The following is a 27,824-nucleotide window of genomic DNA, read 5'->3' on the forward strand; positions in this document are numbered from 1 at the left end:
TGGAAGGAAGAGGCTAGTGTTCTGGAGGGGACTATAAAGCAAGTTGACAGGAAATTTGGGGAACAGGTAGTACAGTTTAAGGATAGATACTTCTGGAATCCAGGTAAAAGTAGAATCACTGGAAAATAGTACTACGGGATGGAGCCATCCTTGGAGTATCACTAATTGGCATCAAGGGGTTACCAATCATGATTAGAAATTTTATTCTAAATGTAACCTGCCTCCAGCGGTACTCATAAATGAATGTAGGAGCTTGATACTGAGGAAAAAAATTTCAGTTGCTGGAGATGTTTGAGAGTGGCAGTTAAAGCAGTAGGAGGGAGCAATACATTCTGAGACTTGATTAAGCAATTCAGGGCTAAATATTGGTTGAAAAAGATCAACAAGGAGAGCAATGATTGTGGTTCCAAGAATCATCAGTATGAGTATTGACAAAATTCATGCTATTCCATGAAGGAATACAGTGCAAGATTGTGTAGAATTGTGTATAATATAAATCTGCCAATGTGTGAGAAACATTTAATCTATTCCATACAGTAGAGGTTACCGAGAAAAGTGTAAAAGTATGTGAGTCTAATGAAATTTGATTTTGAGCCATTTTTGAGTCTAATAATAAGATAGATATGTGGTATAGTAGGGAGACCCAGAGAAGAGAAAGCAGATAATATTTTTAGAATGAGATGTGTTTCGATGTGTACAGGAATGAGAGGAGGAAGAGGTCGAGGATATTATTGAGGTGGATATAATTAGAGTTTATCGGTAAAACAACTCTCCCCATCAGTAAAAGGCTCATCTAGGGTCAAAAATAAGAAGTGGTCAAATAAGTTTTACTGGTGGTGTGTACTGGTAAAGAAAAGTAGGAGGTCAAAATTGAATAGAAAAAGAACTATCAGAATTGGGGTGAGTTTATTTATTGTGAGTCATGTGAAACCGGGCACATGTACAGACACATATTTCACGGAATTTAGAAGAGGAAGGAAGAATGGTTAATCAGAATGAATTAAACAAGTAATTGTTGATGTTTATGGAATCAGTGGAGAAGAGTTGTCTAGGGATCCCTCATTGAAATTCTATTTGATCATAGGGAAAGAGGAGAAGGAAATCAATCACAAGTCTGTAAACAATACACTGGAAAACAGATCTCAGTGAGAGAATGCAATTAAAGTTGATAATGTGGCTCAGGTGGAAAATAAGTGCCCAAAAGAGACATTAGCCAAATGGGAAGAGAAATTATGCAATATGGTTTCAGGTGGACTGGAAGATATTGTAGGATAAGTTGGTAATAGGGAAAGTACTGGAGAAAGATGAGCCAGACAGTGAAGAGGATTTAGACAGGCTAGAGTTCAAAGAGGAATTAGAAAATGACTCAACGGAAGATGATTGGAAAGAAATACTATGAGGTGACGGCACAGATAACAAAATAGTTACATCTTCAACTGCAGGGGCGAAATGAGAAGAAAAGGAAATTGACATGGGAGAAACAGAGTCTGATGAGGATGATGTAATTTGAATATTTTATGTGAGGATGGAGGAAGCAGTCAACATTGTAGATAACAAAGGTAGGGAGGAAAAAACTATTTAAAAAAAAAATTTAGGTAAGACAGTAGTAACAATATAGGAACTGAAGAGAGAACGTGCAAAAAGCCATCAATAAAGAATTAATCCAAGAGGGCAAGAAATACTTGAGACAGCTCATCATACAAAAGAGCGATGAGAAAATATTCCTAAGGCAGGATGAAGTACAAGGAAGTCAGTATGAGATGTTAGATAAAGGCCTGCTTTAAGAGGGAATTATGGAGGAAGAGATGAATATATGTCAGCCTATAATAAATATAAAAGTATGCGGCTGGCATTAGTAGTCTTGAGCTTTCTCCTTCACAGAATCTATGTTTGAAGTTTTAAAAGGCAACAAAATTTAACAGAGATTATGGTGACTGGTATTAAGGCCATGAGATGAAGCCCAAATTAACCTTGGAGTGATCACATGGAATCTTACAATGCCAGGCACACTATTTACTCATTATTGTTTAACAGACACACTGGCAGACTAGTGGCGCCATATACCTTCCAGTTAACTAAATTCACATAATTTTGCTCATCTACACCAAATTAAGTCTGCAGCTCTTGGTCTCGTGGTAACGTTCTCGCGTCTCGAGCATGGGATCCCAGGTTCAATTCCCGGTGGGGACAGGGATTTTCACCTGCCCCAAGATAACTGGGTATTATTGTGGTGTCTTCATCATCATCATTTATCCTCATTATGGTCAGAGGAAGGCAACAGCAAACCACCTGCATTAGGACCTTGCATAGTACAGCGGTGCGGGTCTCCTGCATTGTTCCCTTATGGTCTGTCAAGAAGCATGGGACTTCATTTTCATATACCAAATTAGTTACAATACAGTGTTGGAGAGAAGATGACGTTCCCAGTGTTGCATCACTGGAGCTTACTAGATTCCATGTGATCTTCACTACACTAAAGGTAAATATTCTGTTTTTATTTAATCTAGTAGTTTTTAATATTTGTTAGTAATAGCTGTTGGTAACAGTTAAAATGGCCTCATAGAAGTTCTTAAGTCTGGAAAATGCATGTGACAGGTACACACTGCTTTCCAGCTATAGAGGAAGATGATGAATCCGGTGGAAGAAGATGGCGTGGAAACATGAACAGAAAACACAATCAGTGAGCAAGAAGTGGACTCTAGTGATAGTGATAATCATGTTGACAAATGTTTTCAAGGCAGAAAAACTTGTACAAAATTGTCAAGTGTGTTCATCATAAAATGTTGACTATGCAAAACATTGTCAGTCACTTACCAGGTGTGGAAGGTGCCACAGAGAACACTAATGGACTGCTGGAATGCTTTTCAACAATGAGTTCTCTAGCATTGCTGTATACAGTAATAAGAAGATATTTGAAGAGTAGAGACATTATTCCCGAGAAAGGAATGCTCATCGGACAAATCCAGTTGAAGTAAAAACTCTGTTAGGAATACCTGTATTTATGCGCTACAAGAAAAGACAACCATACACATACTAAAGATGATGGGCCTCCAGTAATACGAGAGAATTGAATTATCTCATCTGATAATGATTGAAAGACAATTTAGGTTCGTCTTATAATGTTTGAGATTCAACAAGGATGCATGCTGGTAAACAGCGTCGGGCCATTTGCAGTTAGCAACGAACCAACATCCATTGTGAAATGTCTCACTTCTTTGATCTCAGGAACTGGGTGTATTATATAACTGTTGTTGCTTCTGTAGAATTATTAGGTCTAAAATTTTGCTTTGGTTGTTTTGGAAAAGATGGCAGCAGAGTACCTGGTAGACTGCTGGCTGCTGTGGCTGACGGTATGCAAGCTGCGCCTGTGGCTGTGGCTGGGGCTGGTATGCCAGCTGTGGTTGAGGCCGCAGTTGTGGCTGTGGCTGATAGGCCAGTTGTGGTTGTGGCTGCTGCTGGTATGCCAGCTGAGGCTGTGGTCGAGCCTGCAACTGCTGAGGTGATGCAGCAGCACCAGGTGATGGCTCGCCTTCCAGCACCTGTGTACATAATTGTCTCTCAATAACAAGTAATAATGCAACAGTATCGTTGAAGGTGCTGTTAAATCATATTTGTAGCCTGACTTGTTTGAAATAGCAGACATCATTTTGATCCTGCAGCCTCTATGAATCAAGACACAAAGGAATTAAAAGACATTAATTGTTGGTGGTCACTGATTTATATCAATGGGACAAGTTGAAAATTTGTGCAGAATCAGGATCAAACATGTGTCCAGATGGCGTAGTGGTCAGCACATCTGCCTAGTAAGCAGGAGACCAAGGTTCAAACCCCAATCCAGCACAAATTTTCAATTTGACCCATTGATATAAATCAATGTCTACTGGCAGCTAATGTATTTAATTCCTTTATATCTAGTTTACAGTACTATTCATCACTGTAATATAATATAACCATGGAATTCCCTGACAGGCTGAAAGGAAAAATATAGTTATCATAGTCTATTATTACATGATTAGAAATTTGTACAGAGTGCCATTGAAGTAGAATGTAATGATAAAGAAGCGATATAAATTAGTTACATTTGGCACATACTGAAGATAAATGATCAGCCAATAAAAACAAAAATAATTTTCAATTAGTTTTCACTAATCTAATCTAGGTTAGAGAAGTAGGGCAAAAAATAAACGAAGTGACAAATAAAGATATGGATCAATTACCCTCTTTTTCAGTAACAATTCATTTAGTAGTTATGCATTCAAAATTATGATGAAGGGACCTAAACAAAAAGTAAATAGTGAAATTTATTAATAGGAATGAGGAGAAATAAAATTATCATCCATTTATGTAGGTATCTTTGAATTAACATTGATGAAAAGCAGAACTTTCGTGCATACTGTCTGCCAGACAGGCGTTAAAATCCTAAACAAAACAGTAACAACTGGTTAGAGTTTTCAGCTGCCATTAAGTACAATAAAAATGTTTCACAGCACAATCTTAATCGCTGCTGAGGGTTACAGGTTGAGTGTTTGGGTGCATAAAGCCAGAAAGGTAAGGACAGTACAGGCTCTACAGCAAGCACAGAGAAGTGTACTCTTGCACTTGACACTTGACAAGCATGTGTAGGACAAAACCAACTGAGGTGCTGCTGGTGATACTAGGATTCCTACCTATGGAGCTAGCTGTATGAAAGAGAGGTGCACAATACTAGCTCTGAAAGGATGAATAGAGCCAAATCGAATAAAGAAATAAAGGAATGCATTGATAGAGAATAGCAAGATATCTGGGACAGGGCAGAAACAGGGTGGAGAACTTACCAGTTCATTCCTAACATAAAGGAAAGATCCAGAACAACATACTTCCTTCTGATCAAAGGAGCTGTTGGGACATGGCCCACTTATTAAAAACATGGCAACTCACCACAAATACTTTTAAATTTGGAGCAATTGGCATCCTTAACCCCATCATCTGGCAGTGAGCCGTTAACAAGATTTTACAGATCAGGACAGCAACTTTTCTGGTAGTACAGTGGCCTATAACATAATAAGGAATTAGCAACTGTGGCACAGCCCACCTAATGAGCTGTGTGGTCTAATGCACTGCTTTCCTGGCGGGAAGGCATTCTGGTCCCTGGCACGAATTCGTCCGTCAGATTAGTGTCGACGTTCGGTGTGCCGGCAGTCTGTGGATGGTTTTTAAGGCGTTTTTCCATCTGCCTTGGCGAATGAGGGATGGTTCCCCTTATTCTGCCTCAGTTACACTATGTCGGCAATTGCTGCACAAACACTTTTTCCGTGTATGCATACACCATAATTACTCTATCACCCAAACATTGGGGTTACACTTATCTGGTGTGAGATGTTCCCGGGGGCTCCACTGGGGGCCGAAGTGCATAATAACCATGGGTTTGGTGTGGGGTGGAGGTGGGGTGAGTGGACTGCTGTAGCCTGGTGTTGGGTTGTGAACCACTGAGGGCTACGGCAGGGACAAAGCCTCTCCGCCGTTTCTAGGTCCCCAGTTCCATACAATACAATACAACTGTGGCACAGATTGAACTCTCTAGAATATCAGGTTATGAACTGCGAGCGTACATGGTTGAGAGACAAGTAAGAAGAGGCCATACACCATGACAGTAAAGATGTGCCGTGGCAGAACATCCTGCTACAATGACCTTCCGCAAGCAGTGAGGAGATGAGTCTCAGGAGGACGAGGAAGGATATCCTGAGATCCTGACAGCCATCACCCAATCTCTGAACTTTGGGTGGAAAAGAAACACAGCCCCTGTGAATCCTGAGTTGTGCCTCAGCATGCTGGGGCCTAGATGTTCAGACAAATGAGGTACCTAGCTTTGGTCTGATATCAAGCACAGTAGTGTAATGTACTTCTGCGTAATTTAGTGTTGTATAGTAGTGTAGATTGGGATTATAAATTGAAAAATCGGTGATCCAGCAATACAGCATAGTGTAGTAGAACAATAGCATGTGCTTTCTGGATTCCAGATGAACATATATATATGTGCACCATATCGCCAAACAATAGGATGAAGAAGTAGTTTTTTCTTTCCTTTAAAAATTATTACAATTTGTTTTGTTTGTGTAGAACACCCCTCCCGCCCCCATCACCACCACCACCCCTAAATTCCATACTGCTTAGTTATATTAACACATTTGAAATTATGTTAAAATACACTCTAAGACAAAAAAATGACGCACCATGAAGAAATTGTCCTAATGGAACAGAAATCGTTTGATGTAATGTGCATGTATCGACAAACAAATGATTACAATTTCAGAAAGATTGGATGATCTATTCAAGAGAAAGAGCTTCACAAATTGAGCAAGTCAGTAATACACTGGCCCACCTCTGGCCCTTATGCAAGCAATTATTCAGCTTAGCATTGATTGGTAGAGTTGTTGATGTCCTTCTTAGAGATACTGTGCCAAATTCTGCAGAATTGGCACATTAGATTGGCAAAATCCCGAGCTGGTTGGAGGGTCCTGCCGATAATGCTCCAAACGTTCTCAATTGGGAAGATATTCGGCGACCTTGCTGGCCAAGACAGGGTTTGGCAAGCACGAAAGAAGCAGTAGAACCTCTCGCTGTGTGCAGACAGGCATTATCTTACTGAAATGTAAGCCCAAGAAGTCTTGCCATGAAGGGCAACAAAACAGGGCGTAGAATATTGTCGACATACTGCTGTGCTGTAAGGTTGCTGTGAATTAACAGCCAAAGGGGTCCTGTTATGAAAAAAAATGGTATGCTAGACCATAAATCCCAGTTGTCAGGCTGTAATGCAGGTGACATTCAGATTGGTATCCCACCACTGTCTGGAGTGTCTCCAGACATGTCTTCGCTAGTCATTGGGGCTCAGATTGAAGTGGGACTCGTCACGAAAGACAATTCTACACCAGTCAATGAGATGCCAGGCCAAAGACGTGTATGGAGATGCCCCACACAGTGGCAGGATACGAACCTAGCTGTCGCCTGCCATATGGCCCCACAACCGGGAGTGATGGTTTAGTATGCCATTTCTTTTCATGGATGACACCTTTGGCTGTCATCCATGGCACCATTACAGGACAGCAGTTCGTTGACGATCGTCTATGCCCCGTGTTGCTGTCCTTCATGGCAAGCCATTCTGGGCTTACATTTCAGCATGATAATGTCCACCCACACATGGAGAGAGTTTGTGCAGCTTGTCATCGTGCATGCCAAACTCTACCCTGGATAGCAAGGTCGCAGGAGTCGCCAACTGAAAACGTTTGGAGCATGAAGGGTAGGACCCTCCATCCAGCTCGAGATTTTGATGGTCTAACGTACAAATTGGACAGAGTTTGGCACTACATCCCTCAGGAGGATATCCGACGACTCTAGCAATCTATACCAAGTGGAATAACTACTTGCTTGAAGGGGAGATGTGGACCAGTGCGTTATTAACTTGCTCAGCTTGTGAAGCTCTTGCTCACGAATAAATTATCCAGTTTGTCTGAAACTGTAATCGTTTGTTTGTCTGTAGATATACGGCACATCTACCGATTTCCGTCCCATTCGGATAATTCCTCCGTAGCGCCTCGTTTTTTGTTTTAGAGTGTATTATGTGCTACATTCGTGCAAATTTGTGTGCAGTATTTGGTGTGTTCTTGTGTGTAATGACTGACTAAAAGAAAATAACAAATAAGTAAATAAACCCATTATCGATCACAGCTCACGGCTTCCGCATTCTGCGAGAGAGCTCGGACGATACAGTTACCTTGAAACCGTCCTTGCCGGCTGTGTAACGCACGCTGATGGTCCGGCCGTTAGGGTCGACGTAAGAGTAGGCCCCGCGGCGGCTGCCGTCGGGCGCAATGCTCTCGCCCTGCTGCAGGCCGTTTTCAGCGCGGAACGCAAAGTTGAAGGCGCCGTCCGTGGTGAGTGCCTGGCGGTGCAGCAGGATGGCGGGTGGCGGTGGCGCACGCGCTGCGTCCTGGCCGGGGGCAGGACCGGCGCCAGGGTTGCCGCCGGGGCCGTGCTGGGCGCGCGCCGCCCCCCACAGCAGCAGCAGTGACAGCAACAGCGGAGCGGCCTGCGGGAGGAAGGACGAACACAAGACTCAGCGCGAGCTCCCTGTGATAGCAGGCACCACCGTCTCGCGTGGCCCTTATTAACATTTGATTTGCTTCTAGACCAATTCTTCTCCTGCCGTGCACATTCTTCACCAGTGGCGACCGCTGTTAAGAGCATGTGAACACACTAACTTTTGACACCTTGCGGATTTATTGGTTATTTTTCATTGAGTGCTGTGAAACATAACGTAGATGCGGTAACCTGAAATACACGGCACAAATCTACCGCGCTATGCTACATTGCTACTCCTTTAGACTCCGTGAAACTTGGCATCAGGATCGCGAGCACATCTTCAGTTGTGCACGTTTTAAGGATCTTTAGCGCATGCGCAACCGGCGTGACGTAATTGCCTTACGGGCTAAATACATACAGATTTGATAAACAATGTGTGCAGTGCACAGCTAGCCCTTACCTGTCTACTACAAGTTTACATCAATGCTACGAGGTGGGGCGCACCGCAGCAGATTTTTATCCCCATTCACTTGGCGTAAATTACGCTGGACAGTAGAACACTCCTCAGACATGCCAATTCATTCACTATATAACAAAATTAGATCGGACATCAGTATACTTCAATTAAATCATGAACATGTAATGTGTACTACAATATTTTGTATTGTACGTATTTTTGAAAGTTTTGAATGTTAAATTTTAAAAATCAATTTGTTTGGTATGTAACAATATTATACTAACAGCTGTTAGATTGGTATTGTTTTATTAGGCAACGAGTTTCGACGTTCCAGTCACGTCGAAACTGGTTGCGTAATAAGATAATATCAGTATAACGGCTGTTGGTGTAATATTGTTAATTCCATTGACCAGCCGTTGTTCCACACTCCTGAACCTTGATGAGTTACATTTGCTTTGTATGGTAGGCTTGTGTTCTTTATTAAAACTGCCATTTTAGGTTTACAGTATATTAGCCTCCAGCCGTCGGTGACATGGAATGAGCGTTCGCGATTGCTGTTTCTCAGACAATGTCGCTGGGCCCGCCATTATAGCGTCTGGCTTAATTTCTGCTCTGTTTGCACGCCGGATGTCGCGGTATTCCCGTCGAATACTGTTCTGTTGGTTTGGAATATCGTAGGACGTTAGTTTACCGGCAAATCTATTTCTGTCGCTCCGAAATGTACAGCGTACTGTACTTCATTGTTTATAGCATAGCACAAAAATAAACACGCAACTGGAAGAAAAATGCAGTGCAGCTCTGTTTAGACTGGTGAGTCAATGGGTGAGTAAGCAGTTCAGGGCCAGACTTTCACCTCTTCTCGGTATCCGAAGCCCAGCTCACTCTCGCCTCAAATTGTTTCCACGAATGCTGTTTGTCTGTTAGTTTGTTTTTTCTTTCTTTCTTTTTCTTCTTATATTTTTTGAGTTGATTCAGATAACCTAGGTTTCGGTCGACCTGGGTTCGGTTAGCTGGGGTTTTACTGTAATTTCACCAAACTCTGACCGAGGCGCTGTAGAGCAGACTATTCGCCGTGTCATTAAAGAATGTCATCTGAGAACTTTCCTTGGCGATCCAACAGAGTACCTGGTGATGACGGAGGGATCAATATATTATATGCGTGGCCTAGGTGCTAGTTCGTAGTGCAGTATTATTTGTCTGTCCTGTAAGCATACTCTAAACAAACAAATAAATAAATACACCACAAGAAGATTATAACACTGTTCCACTGGCTGTGACGAAAGGACAGTTGATAACAGTTGAAATCCGGACAGAGATCTCGAGTTGCCATCTGTCGTTTACCATTGACACCATACCACAGTCAACAAAGACTTGCAACTGCGATGTGTGTGGCGTTCCGTGGTGTTAGAGATGAGTCTATGACGCCAGCGTGTCTATAGACAAACTGTTGAAAGGGTCACAGGAGCAACGATTCTCGAGACCCGTACCTCTCCAGCCCCTGGAACCATGGTGTGGGCAGGTATTGAGTGCGACAGCAGACCAGTTCAGTAATTTCTGAAATCAGGCTGAATGTCCCCCAGTATGTGACAAGAATGGTAAACTGTTGTCACGCCTTCACTACCGTGGCAGCCGGCCGGAGTGGCCGAGCGGTTCTAGGCGCTACAGTCTGGAACTGCGCGACCGCTACGGTCGCAGGTTCGAATCCTGCCTCGGGAATGGATGTGTGTGATGTCCTTAGGTTAGTTAGGTTTAAGTAGTTCTAGAGGACTGATGACCTCAGCAGTTAAGTCCCCACATTTGAACCACTACCGTGGCATCAAATGGAATATTTCAGAAGTGTAATGCAAGGCCCCACTCTGAAATTCACTGCACAGGCTCCTTGAGGAATGCATGCATTCTTGACTGATCTCCTCAGTCCCCCTTTTTGTCACTCATAGAAGTTGTCTGGGATGCAATGGGAAGACGTATACTTTCCTACCACCCACAAGTTAACAGTCTTCATGAACTGACACAATATGTGTTTCAGGCATGGCAATAAATTCCTCAAGATTACATTCGGAGGCTATTTTTTTACATGCCACAACAAGTACAACCTTGTATCTCCTTGGGACACACCTCATGCTACTGTTAACGATGGACACCAGTTTCGAGTGAAATGAAAGTTTAATACCATTTACAAGACGATACTGTAATCTTTCAAGATTTCAAGAAAGCCTACGACTGCATAGACAGGCAAACACTTTTCAGTGCACTAGAAGAATTGGGCACTGACAACAAAACTTTGACAATAACTAAAGAAACAATTGATAGGAACAGGGGCGCCGACTTATAAAATATATTGGGAGGGGGGGGGGGCGGCATACTGGTGGTCTTGCCCCGGCAAATTTTCTAAATTTTAGATGAAAAATAGTGAGTTTTAAAGTTGTTTCAAGCATTTTAGAGTCATATGATCAACATTAGAACCCCGAAAACTGGACTCTCGATAACTCGACACTCTAGGAGGCTCGAGAAGCCTGACACATTTTTTGGCTTTGAAAAAAGAAATAAAACATAAACAGGCACGGTATTTTCGTAAAAAAATTTAATTTACGGTAATAATCGTGCTTATAGACTATGGCAGATCAGTAAATATATAGCTCTGAAAAGACTGAAATTCACTACTTCACACACCATTTCTCCAATTGCAGGCTCTTGTGTAATGTATTCTCTTACATCACGCATATTCTTTAAGACCAGTTGCTTTTTATTAGCGATATCGGCTAACATATTCAAGTGTACGCGCAATCTGTCAATGTCTAGGTCATTTTTGAAAAACTCGTTGATTTTTTCAAATTTGTTTCACCTCTGTTTACTAAAAGCAAGTACTCTTGTTCAACTGCAATGACCTGTGTGAGTCCAGTTGAAGCAAACCGCTCAGTAATGCAAGATCGCACCGTTTCACAAACTTCAATGTAAATAGCTATGTAATATTCCTCTGGGGTTTTGAAAGTTTGCGGTGAGCTGGCTTCGTTGTTTTCATACTTCTTTGGTATACTTCGATTCTGAAGAAGCGAAGGATCTTCAACTTGTGAAGGTTTTTCTTTTAAACACAATTCCCAAAAGTGTTCAGAACTATCACACCTTCCATTCAATATACAAATGAAACCCTCATTTTTTTCCAGATCAGCAACACTTAGATGAGGACACTGAATTTTTTTTTATTAACGTCCTGTACTGGGTTGATAGCTTGGCAATAAAGACGTAAAAAGAAATAAGTCTTGAATTGTTACATTGACTCAAGATAGCCTACACATTTGTAATCTGCCTCTGTTTGGCCTCTGCAGAAAATGTTTCAAAAAAAAAAAAAAAAAAAAAAAACCAGTAGAAGGTCTTCAAAGTTTTTGAATGTTCTCAAAATACTAGAAGCTCGCATAGTCTATCGAGTCGGGCAAAGGGGTCGTAGACCAGCTTGGTCGTTGGCGCTCTCACAGCGTATGCTTCTGAAAAGTTTTGTTGGATTCCCTTACGGGTTTATTAAGTCCTTGGCTAAAGCCATAATTGCCCTCATGGACGTAAGATGGCGGAAACTGTCTTCAACTGCCAAGTTTGAACTGTGAGCAGTGTAGTGCAAGTAACATGCTTTTGGTTGTATATCCAAAATTAACTTTTTTAGTCCTTTGAACTTACCTCTCATATTCGAGACACCATCATAGCACTGTCATCTTAAGTTATCCATTGACAAATCAAGACGAGCAAAAACGTCTTTTAAAATACTAAACAGAGTTTGTGATTCAGTGTTGCAGGTCTCGTATAAGGCAATAAAGTCTTCATTGATGATTAAGGAATCATCGACAGTATGAATACAAATTGACACTTGTTTGTGAATCGAAGAATCACTTGTTTCGTCAACCATAATAGAAAAATGTTCAGACTTCTTGACTGAAGTCAATACCTTTCTCAACACAGACTTTCCTAGTAGATCAATGATCTTGTTTTGAATATCGTGGGACGTCCACTTATACCCCGAAAGCCCTAACCAATCTTTAAACTCAGGTATGTCATTCATTCAGAGTTCCACGATTGAAAAAAAAATGAGTTTACATCTTCGTGCCCTCTAATTGCTAGTCCTTGTCGGCATAGAAATTGCACGGTTGTAAAAACAGTCTCAAGAGCTAAACGGCCTTTCTTCATATCACTATCTAATTGTTCATTCAGTTGGGAGGCCACACTTTAGTTAACGATAGAATTTAGTTTCAGAACACCTTCTTTATGCGCAAACGTATTTTCATGAAGACGGTATTTTTCTAAAGCTTTTTCCCAGTTAGAAAACTCAATGGAAATAAATGCATCTTCTGTTTTTTTTTTTTTTTTTTTTTGAAGAAAATTGTAATAGATTTGTAGCATCTGCGTCTTTTCAGGTTTTGCAAAAAACTTTTTGGGTAAGATGCTTCATATTCCAGCCATGAGTATTTGATCAACTAAGACTTCTGAAATGATCTTCCCTTACCGGATTTTCCAGGTTTTGACTGTGAACGGTTCTCGCCTGAAGACGACGAAGCAATTGACGACACAATAATTGTTGGTGGTTGACCTGCAGTATCATCAACTTCCAAGCGCGCCTTTTTGGTAACAAATTTATCCAATGCAAACTTAATTCACAATACACTAAGAGACTAAAGTAAACGAATAAAATATAGTCATATAAAATAGTCCACTAGACACTAAAGTCGGAACACTAAACACGTCTGCAGCATGCACTGAACAAAACTATCCACACTGAATGACCGCGACAGCAGGGTGGGCTTTGTATAACCACGGCGTCGTAAGGTCACTTTACCCGATCATTTCGCGCACGGGGACAAATTTTAACGTTCCCGCAGCACCGTAACACTATCATGATTCACACCACTCGTTTTCAGTTACCCTGCTTACTAATGTAATGATTATTTGTTTTAACTCATTACTGAATGTATTTTAAAAGGTAACTATCGTCAAACAAGGAAAATAAAAAATTGCAACATAATTTTGTGATTTTACAAAGAATAATATAACTAATAATTTTTTTAAATTATTGGGGGGGCTCGCCCCCCCCCCCAAAAAAAAGAGTTTTTTAGGGGGCTTGGGCTCCCTCAGGCCCCACGGAGTCGGCACCTGTGGACAGGAACAAAGTTCAAAATAAAATTCGGCAGAGAAATTTCAGAACCATTTGAAATAATAACAGTTCTAAGGCAAGGTGATGGCCTCCCCCATCGTTCATCAACTGCGCTTTGGAAAAGGTAATAAGAGAATAGAATCTTTCAAGAAAAATGAACCCAAGAAATCAGATCCGAATATAAAAACTCGAACAGCAAACTCAGCTGTCTAGCCTTTTCGGAAGATTAGGAATATTTCCCGAAAACATCGATACAGCAGCTGAGCGAACCAACCTGTCGAAAGAGACTGCGGAGAAAGGCACGATTACAAATTTCTTTCAAGAAGACAGAATTAGTAACAAACATTAAAATCCACCATAATTCCTAAACATAAAAAATTACCTTTCTCGTCAAATAATTATAACCTCTTCACCATTGACATAATTTTTATTGAAACACATTTATCTATTTACGTTCTTGTTTATGCATGATGTAGGCTTTTTGACTCTAAAAAGTAAATGTGTTTATGCTGTCAGATATTTCATCTGTCTTGTAAGAGAACGGTAGTAGAAAAAAATATCAGGACCTTGTGTCACGAAAACAAAGCAAACAACACAATAAAGATTAAGAAGACACGAAATCACAAAATCCATTTCTATAATACAAGTGAGCTCATGCAAAATAGGTTAACTTTCGATTTTAGAAGACGCGTGATTGGTTGCCCATTTACACGCGTGCAAAAAAGGTGGATGCACTTTGAGTGGTTGATTTTAACCAGATAGTCGCTCATGTAAATCGAGCTTTGAAAGAGACGTCTGAAAAAGGCACGATTATAGACAGAATTCTTAAGCACAAGATATGGTAGAATCAACACAGGGAATAAATTTAAGTACTTAGGAGAAATATACATCCAAATGGTGTAACTAAGATGCAAACAAAATTAGAGCCTAGAAGATGGAAATGACTTACCATTTAACGAAGAACGTTTGCAATAGAAAATCACTCTCAATGAAAAAAAAAAACTCCAGTACTACAACAAAAAATATTATAAAACCGAAGTTCCTGTATGCAGCGAAATGTTGGCTCTCAACAAAAAGGGTGAAACTGAAAAGTTCGAGCAAAAGGAAAGGAAGGAACTACGGAAAATACTCGGTTCAAGATAAGTTGGAAGTACATGGATGACAAGAAGTAATGAAGAAATCTACACCCAAGATGGAAAACAGTCTGATGCTCTCAGGAAAAGGAGAATTTCATTTTATGGTCACATGGTTCGAATGAACCCGGAAAGATTGACTAAAAAAATATTTGGCCATTGCGAAAAAAATCTCAAAATGCAAATCAGTCGGTTCAGGGGAGTGAAAACGGGCTTAGCAGAAATCAACATTATGGAAGCAGAAATTCTAGACTGGGCGATTTTTCGAAACAAGATTCGAAAGGTTGGGGGTTTTCGGGAAAAGCTCAGGAAGCTCGTCCCTATACGGGGAGACGAAAGAAGGATAGAACAGAGTGAAAGATTGAAGAAATAAAGGGAAGATCTAAGACCAGGAATGAAGATAATATCTTGAGAAGTTATTTCAGTTATTCCATAGACGACAAAAATCGAAAAATAAGTCATGAACATTTCCACAAATTTTGATAAATATCGCACTGATGTTTCATGGTCTAACGCTTCCCATTTCCGTCGGTCTAGGAATCAGCTCTGAAAAGTAGCCAGCCTGAAATGATAGTAGTCATCAAGATTCGATTAACTTCATTTTTTGAATATCTTCGAAGTCAGAGTTGGTACATATTGTAAGTGTAGCATAGGTTAAAAACTGAAGTGACATATTTGTTGCAGTGAATAAGAAATTAAAATTCGATAATGTAGAATATGCACCTGACTCGAACACTATTTGTGCGAAGTTCATTATTATTTCAGCTTCCTTGCTTCCCCCCCCCCCCCCCCCCCCCCCTCGCTCTCTCCAATCAACCAAAATTCAGTGGACTGGGGAAATTAGTGTTTAAAATGTGATAGGCGAGACAAATAATGCCTTCAAAGCTTCCCTGACAGCATTCTCCGAAAGTTTTTTGAAGCTAGTATTTCAGAAGGCTAAGAATAATAAGGATATGTTGTTGACTGGTTGAGTACCCGGCGCTGCGCGCTTATGCATTCATTTCAATTCTGTTAGTCCGTCACTTCCTTCCCCCTCTCTCTGTCCGTCTCATCTGTCCCCCTCTCTGTCCACCTTCTCCTCGCCCCTATCTCTGTTCAACTCCTCCAATGTTTTTTCTGTTCACTTCTCCCTCACCCTTTCTCTGTTCGTCTTCCCCCCCTCCCCGCCTCCCCCCCCCCCCCCCCGTCTATGTACCCATATCCTCCTTCCCCTCTCCATTTCCTCCTCCCGCTTTGTGTCCGCATTATTACCCTCACGCGAAATGATGGTTGCTGGCTCCTACCCCCACAGTATTTCTTTCCAGGTACACTACTGGCCATTAAAATTGCTACACCACCAAGATGACGTGCTACAGACGCGAAATTTAACCGACAGGAAGAAGATGCTGTGATATGCAAATGATTAGCTTCTCAGAGCATTCACACAAGGTTGGCGCCGGTGGCGACACCTACAACGTGCTGACATGAGGAAAGTTTCCAACCGATTTCTCATACACAAACAGCAGTTGACCGGCGCTGCCTGGTGAAACGTTGTTGTTATGCCTCGTATAAGGAGGAGAAATGCGTACCATCACGTTTCCGACTTTGATAAAGGACGGATTGTAGCCTATCGCGATTGCGGTTCATCGTATCGCGACATTGCTGCTCGCGTTGGTCGAGATCGAATGACTGTTAGCAGAATATGGAATCGGTGGGTTCAGCAGGGTATTTCGGAACGCCGTGCTGGATCCCAACGGCCTCGTATCACTAGCAGTCGAGATGACAGGCATCTTATCCACATGGCTGTAACGGATCGTGCTGCCACGTCTCGATCCCTGAGTCAACACATGGCGACATTTGCAAGACAACAACCATCTGCAAGAACAGTTCGACGACGTTTGCAGCAGCATGGACTATCAGCTCGGAGACCATGGCTGCGGTTACCCTTAACGCTGCATCACAGACAGGAGCGCATGTGATGTACTCAACGACGAACCTGGGTGCACGAATGGCAAAACGTCATTTTTTCGGATGAATCCAGGTTCTGTTTACAGCATCATGATGGTCGCACCCGTGTTTGGCGACATCGCGGTGAACGCACCTTGGAAGCGTCTATTCGTCATCGCCATACTGGCGTATCACTCCGCGTGATGGTATGGGGTGCCATTGGTTACACGTCTCGGTCACCTCTTGTTCGCATTGACGGCACTTTGATCAGTGGACGTTACATTTCAGATGTGTTACGACCCGTGGCTCTACCCTTCATTCGATCCCTACAAATCCCTACATTTCAGCAGGATAATGCACGACCGCATGTTGCAGGTCCTGTACAGGCCTTTCTGGATACAGAAAATGTTGGACTGCTGCCCTGGCCAACACATTCTCCAGATCTCTCACCAACTGAAAACATCTGGTCAATGGTGGCCGAGCAGCTGGCTCGTCACAATACGCCAGTCACTGCTCTTGATGAACTGTGGTATTGTGTTGAAGCTGCATGGGCAGCTGTAACTAACACGCCATCCAAGCTCTGTTTGACTCAATGCCCAGGCGTATCAAGGCCGTTATTACGGCCAGAGGTGGTTGTTCTTGGTACTGATTGCTCAGGATCTATGCACCCAAATTGCGTGAAGAAGTAATCACATGTCAGTTCTAGTATAATATGTTTGTCCAATGAATACCCGCTTATCATCTGCATTTCTTCTTGGTTAGCAATTTTAATGGCCAGTATTGTAATAAGTAATATGTGTACAAGTTCGGTTGAAATTGATCCAGGGGTTTAGGAGGAGTTTTTCTGCCCGTGGCTTTGCCCACATAGACACCTATCACATATATTTAACATATTTGTACACGTATTTCACACGTATGTCTGACGAATGTTGCCTTGCAGTTTTGTTTTCACGCAGTTCAGTGTTTCCTGAACTATGTGCCGTACAATGATATAAGTTAAGGTGCATCCGGTGTTATTCGTATGTGAACATTGTCTGCAAAATGTATCGCGAATAAAGATAGTAGTAGGCTAAAGAAGTAATAAATTAAAACGTCATGCCTGATGCGACAGTTTTACTGCATGAATAGCGAAAATGTACTAAGCGATAAACTTTTGTCGTTTCATCATTTTGTGGGGGTCGTCAGTGAGAAAAAGTTTCGTAAGGTTTTGAAATCATCTATAAAGCTTGTTGCAAAATAGGTTGGTGGTTCTAACCCGCCACAACGATTGTTTCCGCACGGTAATATGTGAACCAAGTTTTGTTGAAATCGGTCCACGGGTTTCGGAAGGGGATGTGGAACGTACATACATGTTTATGAAATGTATGGACATCTGTTTTTCTTTTTTTGTGACCCGTTTTTGATGAAACAAAGCCTATACGTTGCCTCAAGTTACGCACAAGTTACTTGCGAAAACCCCATCAAAATTCGTCTAGTGGTTTTGGAGATCAGCGTGTTCAAACAGGCAGAACGACCGTTTTACAAACGTACTCGTATTATCAGTATAGAGGTTGGCTACGAAAACTTCAGATGTCTATAATGATCATGCTGCAAAAACGCAAACATGTTTCATCTTGTCTGCTAGACGTACTACATTTTCATATCTGTTGTATTACCTGTAAAATACTTAGGATATTTTGTAGTTTTGGCCCTCTGTAATTTATTCTGATTTGTTTCATATTGACAGGGTGTGCTACGACCTCAACATATATAAACCGAAGGACGCAACACTCGAGCGTTTTAGAGAAGAAAGAGTTAAAAAAATTTGAGGCGTGCTTATATACTTCGCATCGTCACAGACATTCAAGCAATGCGTAATCGGGCGAGCAAGTGCGTTGCCTTGTAGTGCGAGGTCTGTAGATTGAACCTTGCTGCTGGTACTTTTTTCATTTCGATCTAATTGTAACAACAGATTTTTTTTGACTGTGCAAATTACCAATACTTAATGATTTATTTGTTATGTACAAAATATTTATCCTAAAAGAAAGAGAAAAAAACTTTCTTCGTAAGGCGAATGGAAACAAAAAAAGGATACAGGAGGCTTTCAGTCCAATCAGTATAGTCATTTCATTTATATTATTGTACCTACATTTGTGACAAACATAATATGAAACCTATGGGGCACTACACAAATCGGGATGATACTGATCGGAGAAACGTCGAAAACAGTCATTTTTGCGACATACATCACGTCTGATGAAGGCCTGAATTTTTGCATGTGCATGATTTTTCAATGAATCTTTTGCAAAGCAAAGTGAGTTTGCAGTTATAAACGGTTCGCGGTCTTCACGCAGTGTAGTGGCGTACCACACATGTCGATGCATATCACCCAGTACTGGTACAGACGACTGGTGGTAAACGCCTGATTGAATTTTTATGCAATCTTCTCTAGAAGCTGTCTCCCTACTCTGTTCGGTAATGGACGCGCAGTTTCGTTATCGTTTTGTAAGCTTCGTCGCCTGCATGTAAAAACAAACTTCGCAAGGCTGCACCAGAAGAGTACATTTCGTAGGGACTACTTTAATACTGTACGTTGGCGCAATAAAAGTGGGAATGAAGAAAAAACTACCGATAGCCAGATTCGATCCAGTAACATCGCACGTATGTGACTAGCCGTTACTCGCTCAACTGTAGACTCCTCGAATCCTAGCGACCATAGAAATTATGTAAGCAGGTCTAGAAGTTTCAAACCTTGATTTTCTCGAAAGTGGTTGAGAGTTGCGTCGTCCTGTTTAAATATGTTGAATTCCTATTCGCGCTCTACAAACTCTGACAGTGTGAACAGATCTGTGAGGGAAAGTTCGTGCGGTACCCTTGTTAGTTTTCGTGCTGTCTTTCCTTTCTGTAACTGCTGTAGTCGCAGTATACATCTTTGTCGTAAACTGCGTCTATCTTAACACTATTCCTTGGACTCCAGAGGGCAAAGTTGAGTTAAAATAACGTTTAACAGTATTTAGAAACGTGACGTTGGCAACATGAAGTTGTCGGACAGCACGCTGCATCAGAGAGACTGCCCTAGTTTACAGTTGACTACGAAGTTTCCATGTGAGAAGGAGAGTGAAGAGCGCAGCAGTGGAGCTGCACTCTCCAGATTGATCAGTTGATTTTCGTAATTTTACGCCGGTTGTAAGAGGCGTTGTTGGCAGCAGCAGCTGCCGGCACGCGCAGCTGACGTTCTGCCAGGTGGTAAGCGCCGAATAACGGATCCTGCCCAATAACGCCTTTCACCGGCGTCTGATTTCTACCACATGTTAGGGGACGAGAAGCGGTCTCCTTCCATGTTCTGGAATTTCGGGGATTTATCGCAGCAGAGACCTCCGTAATGCAGTCTGTGGGACAGTACAGAAACTACCAGCGTGGAACTCCCGACGCTCCGTGGTATGTTTATCATGTTTGCCTCACTCAAGTCTCTGGGAACGTCGCTCGTGAAAGATTTAATACCATTATCGTCTTATATCAACGAATACTCAGAAATTGAGTCAAACATACTATGTTCATTAGGACGACACAGAAATTATTTGACGATGTAAAGCGAGAAATCAAGAGCTGTGAGAAACCTCTGCAGCCACACGTCGTATGTTGCACTAGCCTTCTTACACTTACAATCTTTTTCATGAAATTTATTCACGTATCATCCTCCATAATAAATCACTCCTTTCAGGGTTCTGTATGTCAGTCGGTGAAAAGGAACCCTTGTAGGATCAATTTGTTATGCGTCTATCTGTCTGTTAGTGCGACTGTTGAAAAACTCTTTTCCTTAGAAAGGGGGAAACGTAAAAAATTGAAATGTATATTACATACTAAAGTCTGCGGTCCTTTGGCGATGTAAAAAACTGGAGCTTGTAAGTCTGTGAAATCAAAAGATACGGCCATATACGTCATATATTTTGATACCCGCAAACTCACTCATTAAAACCTATAAGGAGCTTCCCGTTGACCTAGAATCATGACATTCGCCTATAATGAAGATTAACAGTACTAGTAAAGGGAAAAAAACCGATAAGTGTTAATTTGTAATTATATCACACGAAAAAAAAAGATTTTTGTTTTGTCATTTGTTATCCGACTTCAGACTTGAAATTAAAACATTCTCGAAAGTCTTGGAATTCTCAGGACCAATATCTTGCCAGTATCAGTGTCGATAACAAGCAAAAATCGTCGTAGTTCTCGTTTCCTGAGATGGATGAACTGTCTATATACATAATTAAGTTTGTACAGAACCCTCAGACTGTCAATACTACTCGCACTGGCCTTTTTTTTTATGAGAAAGTTCATCTGCGAAAATAATACTCATGTGTTCTTGGCGTGCAGCGCGGGTGACCTGTGATGGGAATGACTCACGTTTCCGACTAACGGTAGGAGCTGTCCAAATGGAGAGGCCTGTTGGGATGCAGGAATGTAGCTGACTTAACATGTCATCCTCTAGACTGCCTAATAGCGAACTAGTACTTAGGATGTGTTGGACAGCTTTTATGGGAATTTGAGAAGACTCAATATGGACATTGTTTGGGCGGACCATTATTCTCTCTCATGTAAATGGTCTGATTGACTTCTTCTTCACATTTCCTGTCTTTTATTTAGTTGAGAGAACATCGATAGTGGTGTGCATATCTAGAAGGTGAAAGACAGGTGGAACACATGTTTGCTGGTTCTATAGACATAAGAAACACCTTGGCTGACTTTGAAAATTATAGGGATTATTTGGAATCTGATACATCATTGAAACGGGTATTCGTGAGTGGAAATATCAGTTTCCTCTATTTTATCGAGTTTTCATGTAAAGGTCTTCACAGACAGAATAAGTTTCTAGATACTCAGTGGTTTACAGCATGCTCCATCTCGTTAAAGTTTCGGGTTTCTAGAGAAATAATTTCCAGTCTCGCAGATTTGGCGTTGGAGGGCAGCGTGGAGGGACAAAATCGTAGAGGGAGACCAAGAGATGAATACACTAAGCAGATTCAGAAGGATGTAGGTTGCAGTAAGTACTGGGAGATGAAGAAGCTTGCACAGGATAGAGTAGCATGGAGAGCTGCATCAAACCAGTCTCAGGACTGAAGACAACAACAACAACAATCTTTGGAATTATGTTGCGTGAGCAACGGTGCTATGCAAGCGACATTGCTATGTGCTTCATAACAAGAAGTATCGTGTACATGGTATAATATTCTGGCAAACCATGTGAAAATAAATGTGTTCTTGGAATCACAGAATCTGGAGATTGGTGTAGAAAAAAGCTAGCAAGCAGGTTGGGAATAGAAACGGTGACGCCTTTGTGCCGAGGGGAACCAACCCAGCCTTTGTACAACAGTCTTCGCGTTATATGTACAAGTGTCTCTCGAAAATGACATGATATTCTGGCAGCCCATGTGAAATTATATATGTTCTTGTAATCGCAGAGTATGGAGATTGGTGTAGAAAACAAGCAAGCAAGCAGGTAGGGACCACAAAACGGTGATGCCTTTGTGCCTAGGGGAAATGGGCCCATCTTTGTACAACAGTTTGGAGAGTGACTTCGGTCCACTGAGGATGCTCTGGTCAAGCATCAGAAGCAGATGACTTGTGACCATCGGCTGCGGGAAAATATCTAGTGTTGCAAGGAGTATATACAGTGCTGTCTGTCTTCGCAATATATATATGAGTGTCCATTGGTCGATAGCTATATGCATGATGCAAGAAGGGCGATTTTTTATGGCGCAGGATACATATTGTATGTTTACTACATCGACACAGTACAATGTGATATATTGCTGGGTTGGAGATCAGTTTCACGCTCTAGTATTCAAACTTCCATTCGGAGTGACAGAGCAGTGTAATTGAGGAAGTGTCTTTCTGTATTAGGCGATCTGTATGCCACTTATGCAAGGTTTAACTGTCAGTGCGATGTGACCATCTGTACAAAATACACTCCTGGAAATTGAAATAAGAACACCGTGAATTCATTGTCCCAGGAAGAGGAAACTTTATTGACACATTCCTGGGGTCAGATACATCACATGATCACACTGACAGAACCACAGGCACATAGACACAGGCAACAGAGCATGCACAATGTCGGCACTAGTACAGTGTATATCCACCTTTCGCAGCAATGCAGACTGCTATTCTCCCATGGAGACGATCGTAGAGATGCTGGATGTAGTCCTGTGGAACGGCTTGCCATGCCATTTCCACCTGGCGCCTCAGTTGGACCAGCGTTCGTGCTGGACGTGCAGACCGCATGAGACGACGCTTCATCCAGTCCCAAACATGCTCAATGGGGGACAGATCCGGAGATCTTGCTGGCCAGGGTAGTTGACTTACACCTTCTAGAGCACGTTGGGTGGCACGGGATACATGCGGACGTGCATTGTCCTGTTGGAACAGCAAGTTCCCTTGCCGGTCTAGGAATGGTAGAACGATGGGTTCGATGACGGTTTGGATGTACCGTGCACTATTCAGTGACCCCTCGACGATCACCAGTGGTGTACGGCCAGTGTAGGAGATCGCTCCTCACACCATGATGCCGGGTGTTGGCCCTGTGTGCCTCGGTCGTATGCAGTCCTGATTGTGGCGCTCACCTGCACGGCGCCAAACACGCATACGACCATCATTGGCACCAAGGCAGAAGCGACTCTCATCGCTGAAGACGACACGTCTCCATTCGTCCCTCCATTCACGTCTGTCGCGACACCACTGGAGGCGGGCTGCACGATGTTGGGGCGTGAGCGGAAGACGGCCTAACGGTGTGCGGGACCGTAGCCCAGCTTCATGGAGACGGTTGTGAATGGTCCTCGCCGATACCCCAGTAGCAACAGTGTCCCTAATTTGCTGGGAAGTGGCGGTGCGGTCCCCTACGGCACTGCGTAGGATCCTACGGTCTTGGCGTGCATCCGTGCGTCGCTGCGGTCCGGTCCCAGGTCGACGGGCACGTGCACCTTCCGTCGACCACTGGCGACAACATCGATGTACTGTGGAGACCTCACGCCCCACGTGTTGAGCAATTCGGCGGTACGTCCACCCGGCCTCCCACATGCCCACTATACGCCCTCGCTCAAAGTCCGTCAACTGCACATACGGTTCACGTCCACGCTGTCGCGGCATGCTACCAGTGTTAAAGACTGCGATGGAGCTCCGTATGCCACGGCAAACTGGCTGACACTGACGGCGGCGGTGCGCAAATGCTGCGCAGCTAGCGCCATTCGACGGCCAACACCGTGGTTCCTGGTGTGTCCGCTGTGCCGTGCATGTGATCATTGCTTGTACAGCCCTCTCGCAGTGTCCGGAGCAAGTATGGTGGGTCTGACACACCGGTGTCAATGTGTTCTTTTTTCCATTTCCAGGAGTGTAGTTTTGCAGCTGAAAGCCACATCTGCAGAAAAAAAAGATGGAGAGTGTTTCCGCACCAGCAGCAGCAGCAGGTTGGCAGGTAAATTCAGTAGAGCCAATCAGAATGCTTCATTCATTCACAAGACATTGTTTGTGCTGGGACATAGGAGCCTGTACACAGCGATGAGAACATTTGCCATGTTGGAGATGTTTCTTGAAAGCAGGACTTAACGACTTCCAGGAAGGTTAACACGTGGCAGATGGGGTGCCATGTTAGAACCATCAGAAAGAATGCATTCGGTCGTTATTCTGAGCTATTTTCTTAAACATCTCCTATTTGGGCAAGAATTTCCCTGCAGACAAGCTGAGACATCGCAAAAAGCGACCGATAACTATTTATGGGCATTTTACAATTTCTGAGAGGTCGAGTTGGCCCTTATTTACATAGCCACATGACATCAGTGTAACACTGAGAACCTTTTAGATGCGCCTGCGATGGTGAGTCACTACATTAACATTTCACGGCAATGTGTCAGCCACGCTGGGTATGTAAACATGCATGCACGACTAGACACAGCTCGCATATCCCATTAAGATATCTAGGATCAATGCAGGCTGAGCTATTCCGGCAAACATTGGAACAGATTTCTATAGCGCTAGACCTGCAGCTCTGTGCCATTGTGCCAGCAACGGTGCCTAGGTGAGCACGTATTTCGACAGGTATTCACAGGTGTCATCTATCAAAGGGATGCCGCCTCCTCATTCTTGCGGGACCCAGACTAACACCTGCATGTGGTTACACAGCTAACAGCTACATCACCACTTCGAGGGGGCCACTGGTGCATCCCGACTCCTGGGAGCGCGTGCGGTAGCATCCTGTGTGGTCCAGTGCACAGTGTACGGTGGGTGGTGCATGCTTCACGATTGAAAGATTTTTAGCTGTGTGTAATTACGTGTGATGTGTGTTCCATGATGGTATCCTTGCACAATGGGAATAAAAAAGAAACGCAATCAGTGTAATTACTTCTCACAAGATCTGCGTCTTTCCAAGCAGCAGAGGATTATGAGCAAACTTTTTTCTTATAAAAAAAAAATATACCCTTGAATTTCCCTTCATGAGATCCTTCCTCTCCACCGAAGAGCCGCCAGTTTCCAGGTAGAGGAAGGGAAGGGGAGAGGGGAGGGAGAGAGGGGAGGGGGTGATGAGGTGATCGATTGCCTGAAAACATCTTTAAATAAATAAACTATATTCCATACACTGCCTTGAATCCGCTCAGTTGTTTAAATAAACAATATTTGACACATTGTCCAGATTGCTTAAACAATATTCCATACACAGCAATCGATTTGCGAACAAATTCATTAACTAAATTAACAAACTATCAACTGAGTCTTTTTCGCACCAATTTCGGGGAGGGAGGGTCGGTGGGGAGGGGTTTTACCAGAGGTAGAGAGGTTAATTAATTGATCAATTTAATTAAGTAGTCAATCAAATTGATAAGAGTGAGAGGGGCTATTCCAGTAACTCAGATCCGAAAGTGTGCTTGTAGCAGCGAGGGGGTGAGGTTTCCTGACATGTAGGGGAGGGGAGGGGATGTGAGCAGGTGAACAATAGGTTAAGGACCTGTCAATCAAAGGAGAACAATAGGTTAAGTATCTGTGAATCAAAGCAGAACAGTAGGTTTGCCTCCGAGTGCATACCTGCCCCTGATGTAGGCAACCTGCACTAACTAAATGCGCCTCAACCTGCACTAACTAAATGTGCCGATGGCGGCTGTGGTCAACTACTGGGGCTAACTTCATTGTGCACACCAGTTAACTGAAAGGAAAAGAAAGGTATCATCTCTTAGCAGAAATAATATCCTTGCCACCTTTCAAATATGAGGAAGAGAATTCGAGTAGTTTGTCTGGAACGAATAATTAGTTAATCTGCTACTTGCTAGTGTGTGGTCGTCACGTAGACAACTCTGCAGAATCTAAGAACAGGACTAACTTCATTGTGAACACTGGAAGCAAGGATGCATACTATGTTTACCTTAAGAATCACTTTATGTGGTCTTGATGGCATATGTACCTCGCAGAGGTTTAGGTTCCAAGTGTGACTACAAAATTTAGTTTTTATGGACTGTACCTAAGGTCGAATGTATACAAAAAGTACCGTTGAAAGAAACATTGGGACATGCCAAGGTCTTGCAGTTTGGTGTTCAAAAATGGTTCAAATGGCTCTGAGCACTATGCGACTTAACTTCTGAGGTCATCAGTCGCCTAGAACTCAGAATTAAACCTAACTAACCTATCTCACACATCCATGCCCGACGCAGGATTCGAACCTGCGACCGTAGCGGTCGCTCGGCTTCAGACTGTAGCGCCTAGAACTGTACGGCCACTCGGCCGGCACAGTTTGGTGTTGATTTATCTTCAAACTCGTATTACACTGAGGTCACAAAAGACATGGAATACCTCCTACTGTCGTGTCAGACCTCCTTTTGCTCAGCATAGTGCAGCAGCTCAATGTGGCGTGGACTAGGTTAGTCGTTGGTAGTCCCTTGCAGAAATATTGAGCAATGATACGTCTATAGCCGTCCATAATTGCGAAAATGTCGTCAGTGCAGGATTTTGTGAATGAACTGACCTCTCGATTATGTCCAATGACTATTCGTTGGATTCATGTCGGCCGATCTGGGTGACCAAATCATTCGTCCACTGTCCAGAATGTTCTTCAAACCACTCGAGAACAATTGTGGCCTGATGACATTGTGCATTGGTATCCATAATAATAATTCCATCGTTGGTTGGTAACGTGAAGTCCATGAAGGCTGCAAATGCTTTCCAAGAAACCGAACATAAGCTTTTCCAGTCAACAATCGGTTCAGTTGGACCAGACGACCCAGTTCATTCCATGTGAACACAGCCCACACCATTATGGAGCCACCACCAGTCTGTACAGTGCCTTGTTGACAACTTGAGTTCATGGCTTCGTGGTATGTGCACCACACCGTAACCCTACCATCAGCTCTTACCAACTGAAATTTGGACTCATCTGACCAGGCCACGATTTTCTTGTCATCTAGGGTCCAACTGATATGGTCACGACTCTAGGAGAGGCGCTGCAGGCGATATTGCGCTGTGAGCAAAGGCACTCGTGTCAGTCGTCTGCTGCCATTGCCCGTTAACGCCAAATTTCCCCGCACTGACCTAGCGGATACGTTCGTCGTACGTCCCACATTGATTTCTGCGGTTGTTTCACGCGGTGTTGCTTGTCTGTTAGGGAAATTTGTGTTTTAACCCTGTGGTGCATGAATTTCACTGCAGTGGACAGCTTTTAATGGTCGATTCTCTGGCGTTTTCAATCAGTCATGAGGCTGAAAATGCATGCAGCACACAACACCAATAGGGAGTGCCCATTGCTGTGAACTGTGTGCATTTGCAGCCTCAGGACTGATTGAAAATGCGAAGGAAACGACCATTAACAGCTGACCACTGTAGTGGGCGCTATGCGCCACATGGTTAAACATAAAAAGCGCATTTACAGTAAACGTGCTAGTCGCCTAAATAATTAATTTCGCATAAGATCTACGTACGTCACGTGTACGATTGTTTTTAGTGTACTCAGTCTGACAATAGAGTGGTACCGAGTGTTAAATTTTAGTAGCAGTTCCTTATTGCCTGCAGCTATATCTCGCCGGAACGAGCCTTGCAGTGCCACTACTTGAACACCACTCGAGGCAGGCCACGTCGCGGATCTCGATACCGCCACAGGCGTGTGTGGAAATATTGA

At 42.9% G+C, this 27,824-nt stretch overlaps 1 protein-coding gene across 1 annotated transcript in view; it reads right to left on the bottom strand.

The window, feature by feature from the left end:
- The window catches only part of LOC126456429 (tyrosine-protein phosphatase non-receptor type 23-like), a 91,885-nt gene that overhangs the window by 11,661 nt on the left and 52,400 nt on the right, over positions 1 to 27,824 (bottom strand). The window contains exons 2-3 of the mRNA XM_050092212.1: positions 7,748 to 8,062; positions 3,321 to 3,539 (exon numbers count right to left, since the gene is read on the bottom strand). Of these exons, the coding sequence (XP_049948169.1) occupies positions 3,321 to 3,539; positions 7,748 to 8,062 (534 nt within the window). The remainder of the gene's footprint in view (positions 1 to 3,320; positions 3,540 to 7,747; positions 8,063 to 27,824) is intronic.

The sequence above is a fragment of the Schistocerca serialis genome, chromosome 1, assembly GCF_023864345.2.
Source record: "Schistocerca serialis cubense isolate TAMUIC-IGC-003099 chromosome 1, iqSchSeri2.2, whole genome shotgun sequence".
Taxonomy (NCBI): domain Eukaryota; kingdom Metazoa; phylum Arthropoda; class Insecta; order Orthoptera; family Acrididae; genus Schistocerca; species Schistocerca serialis.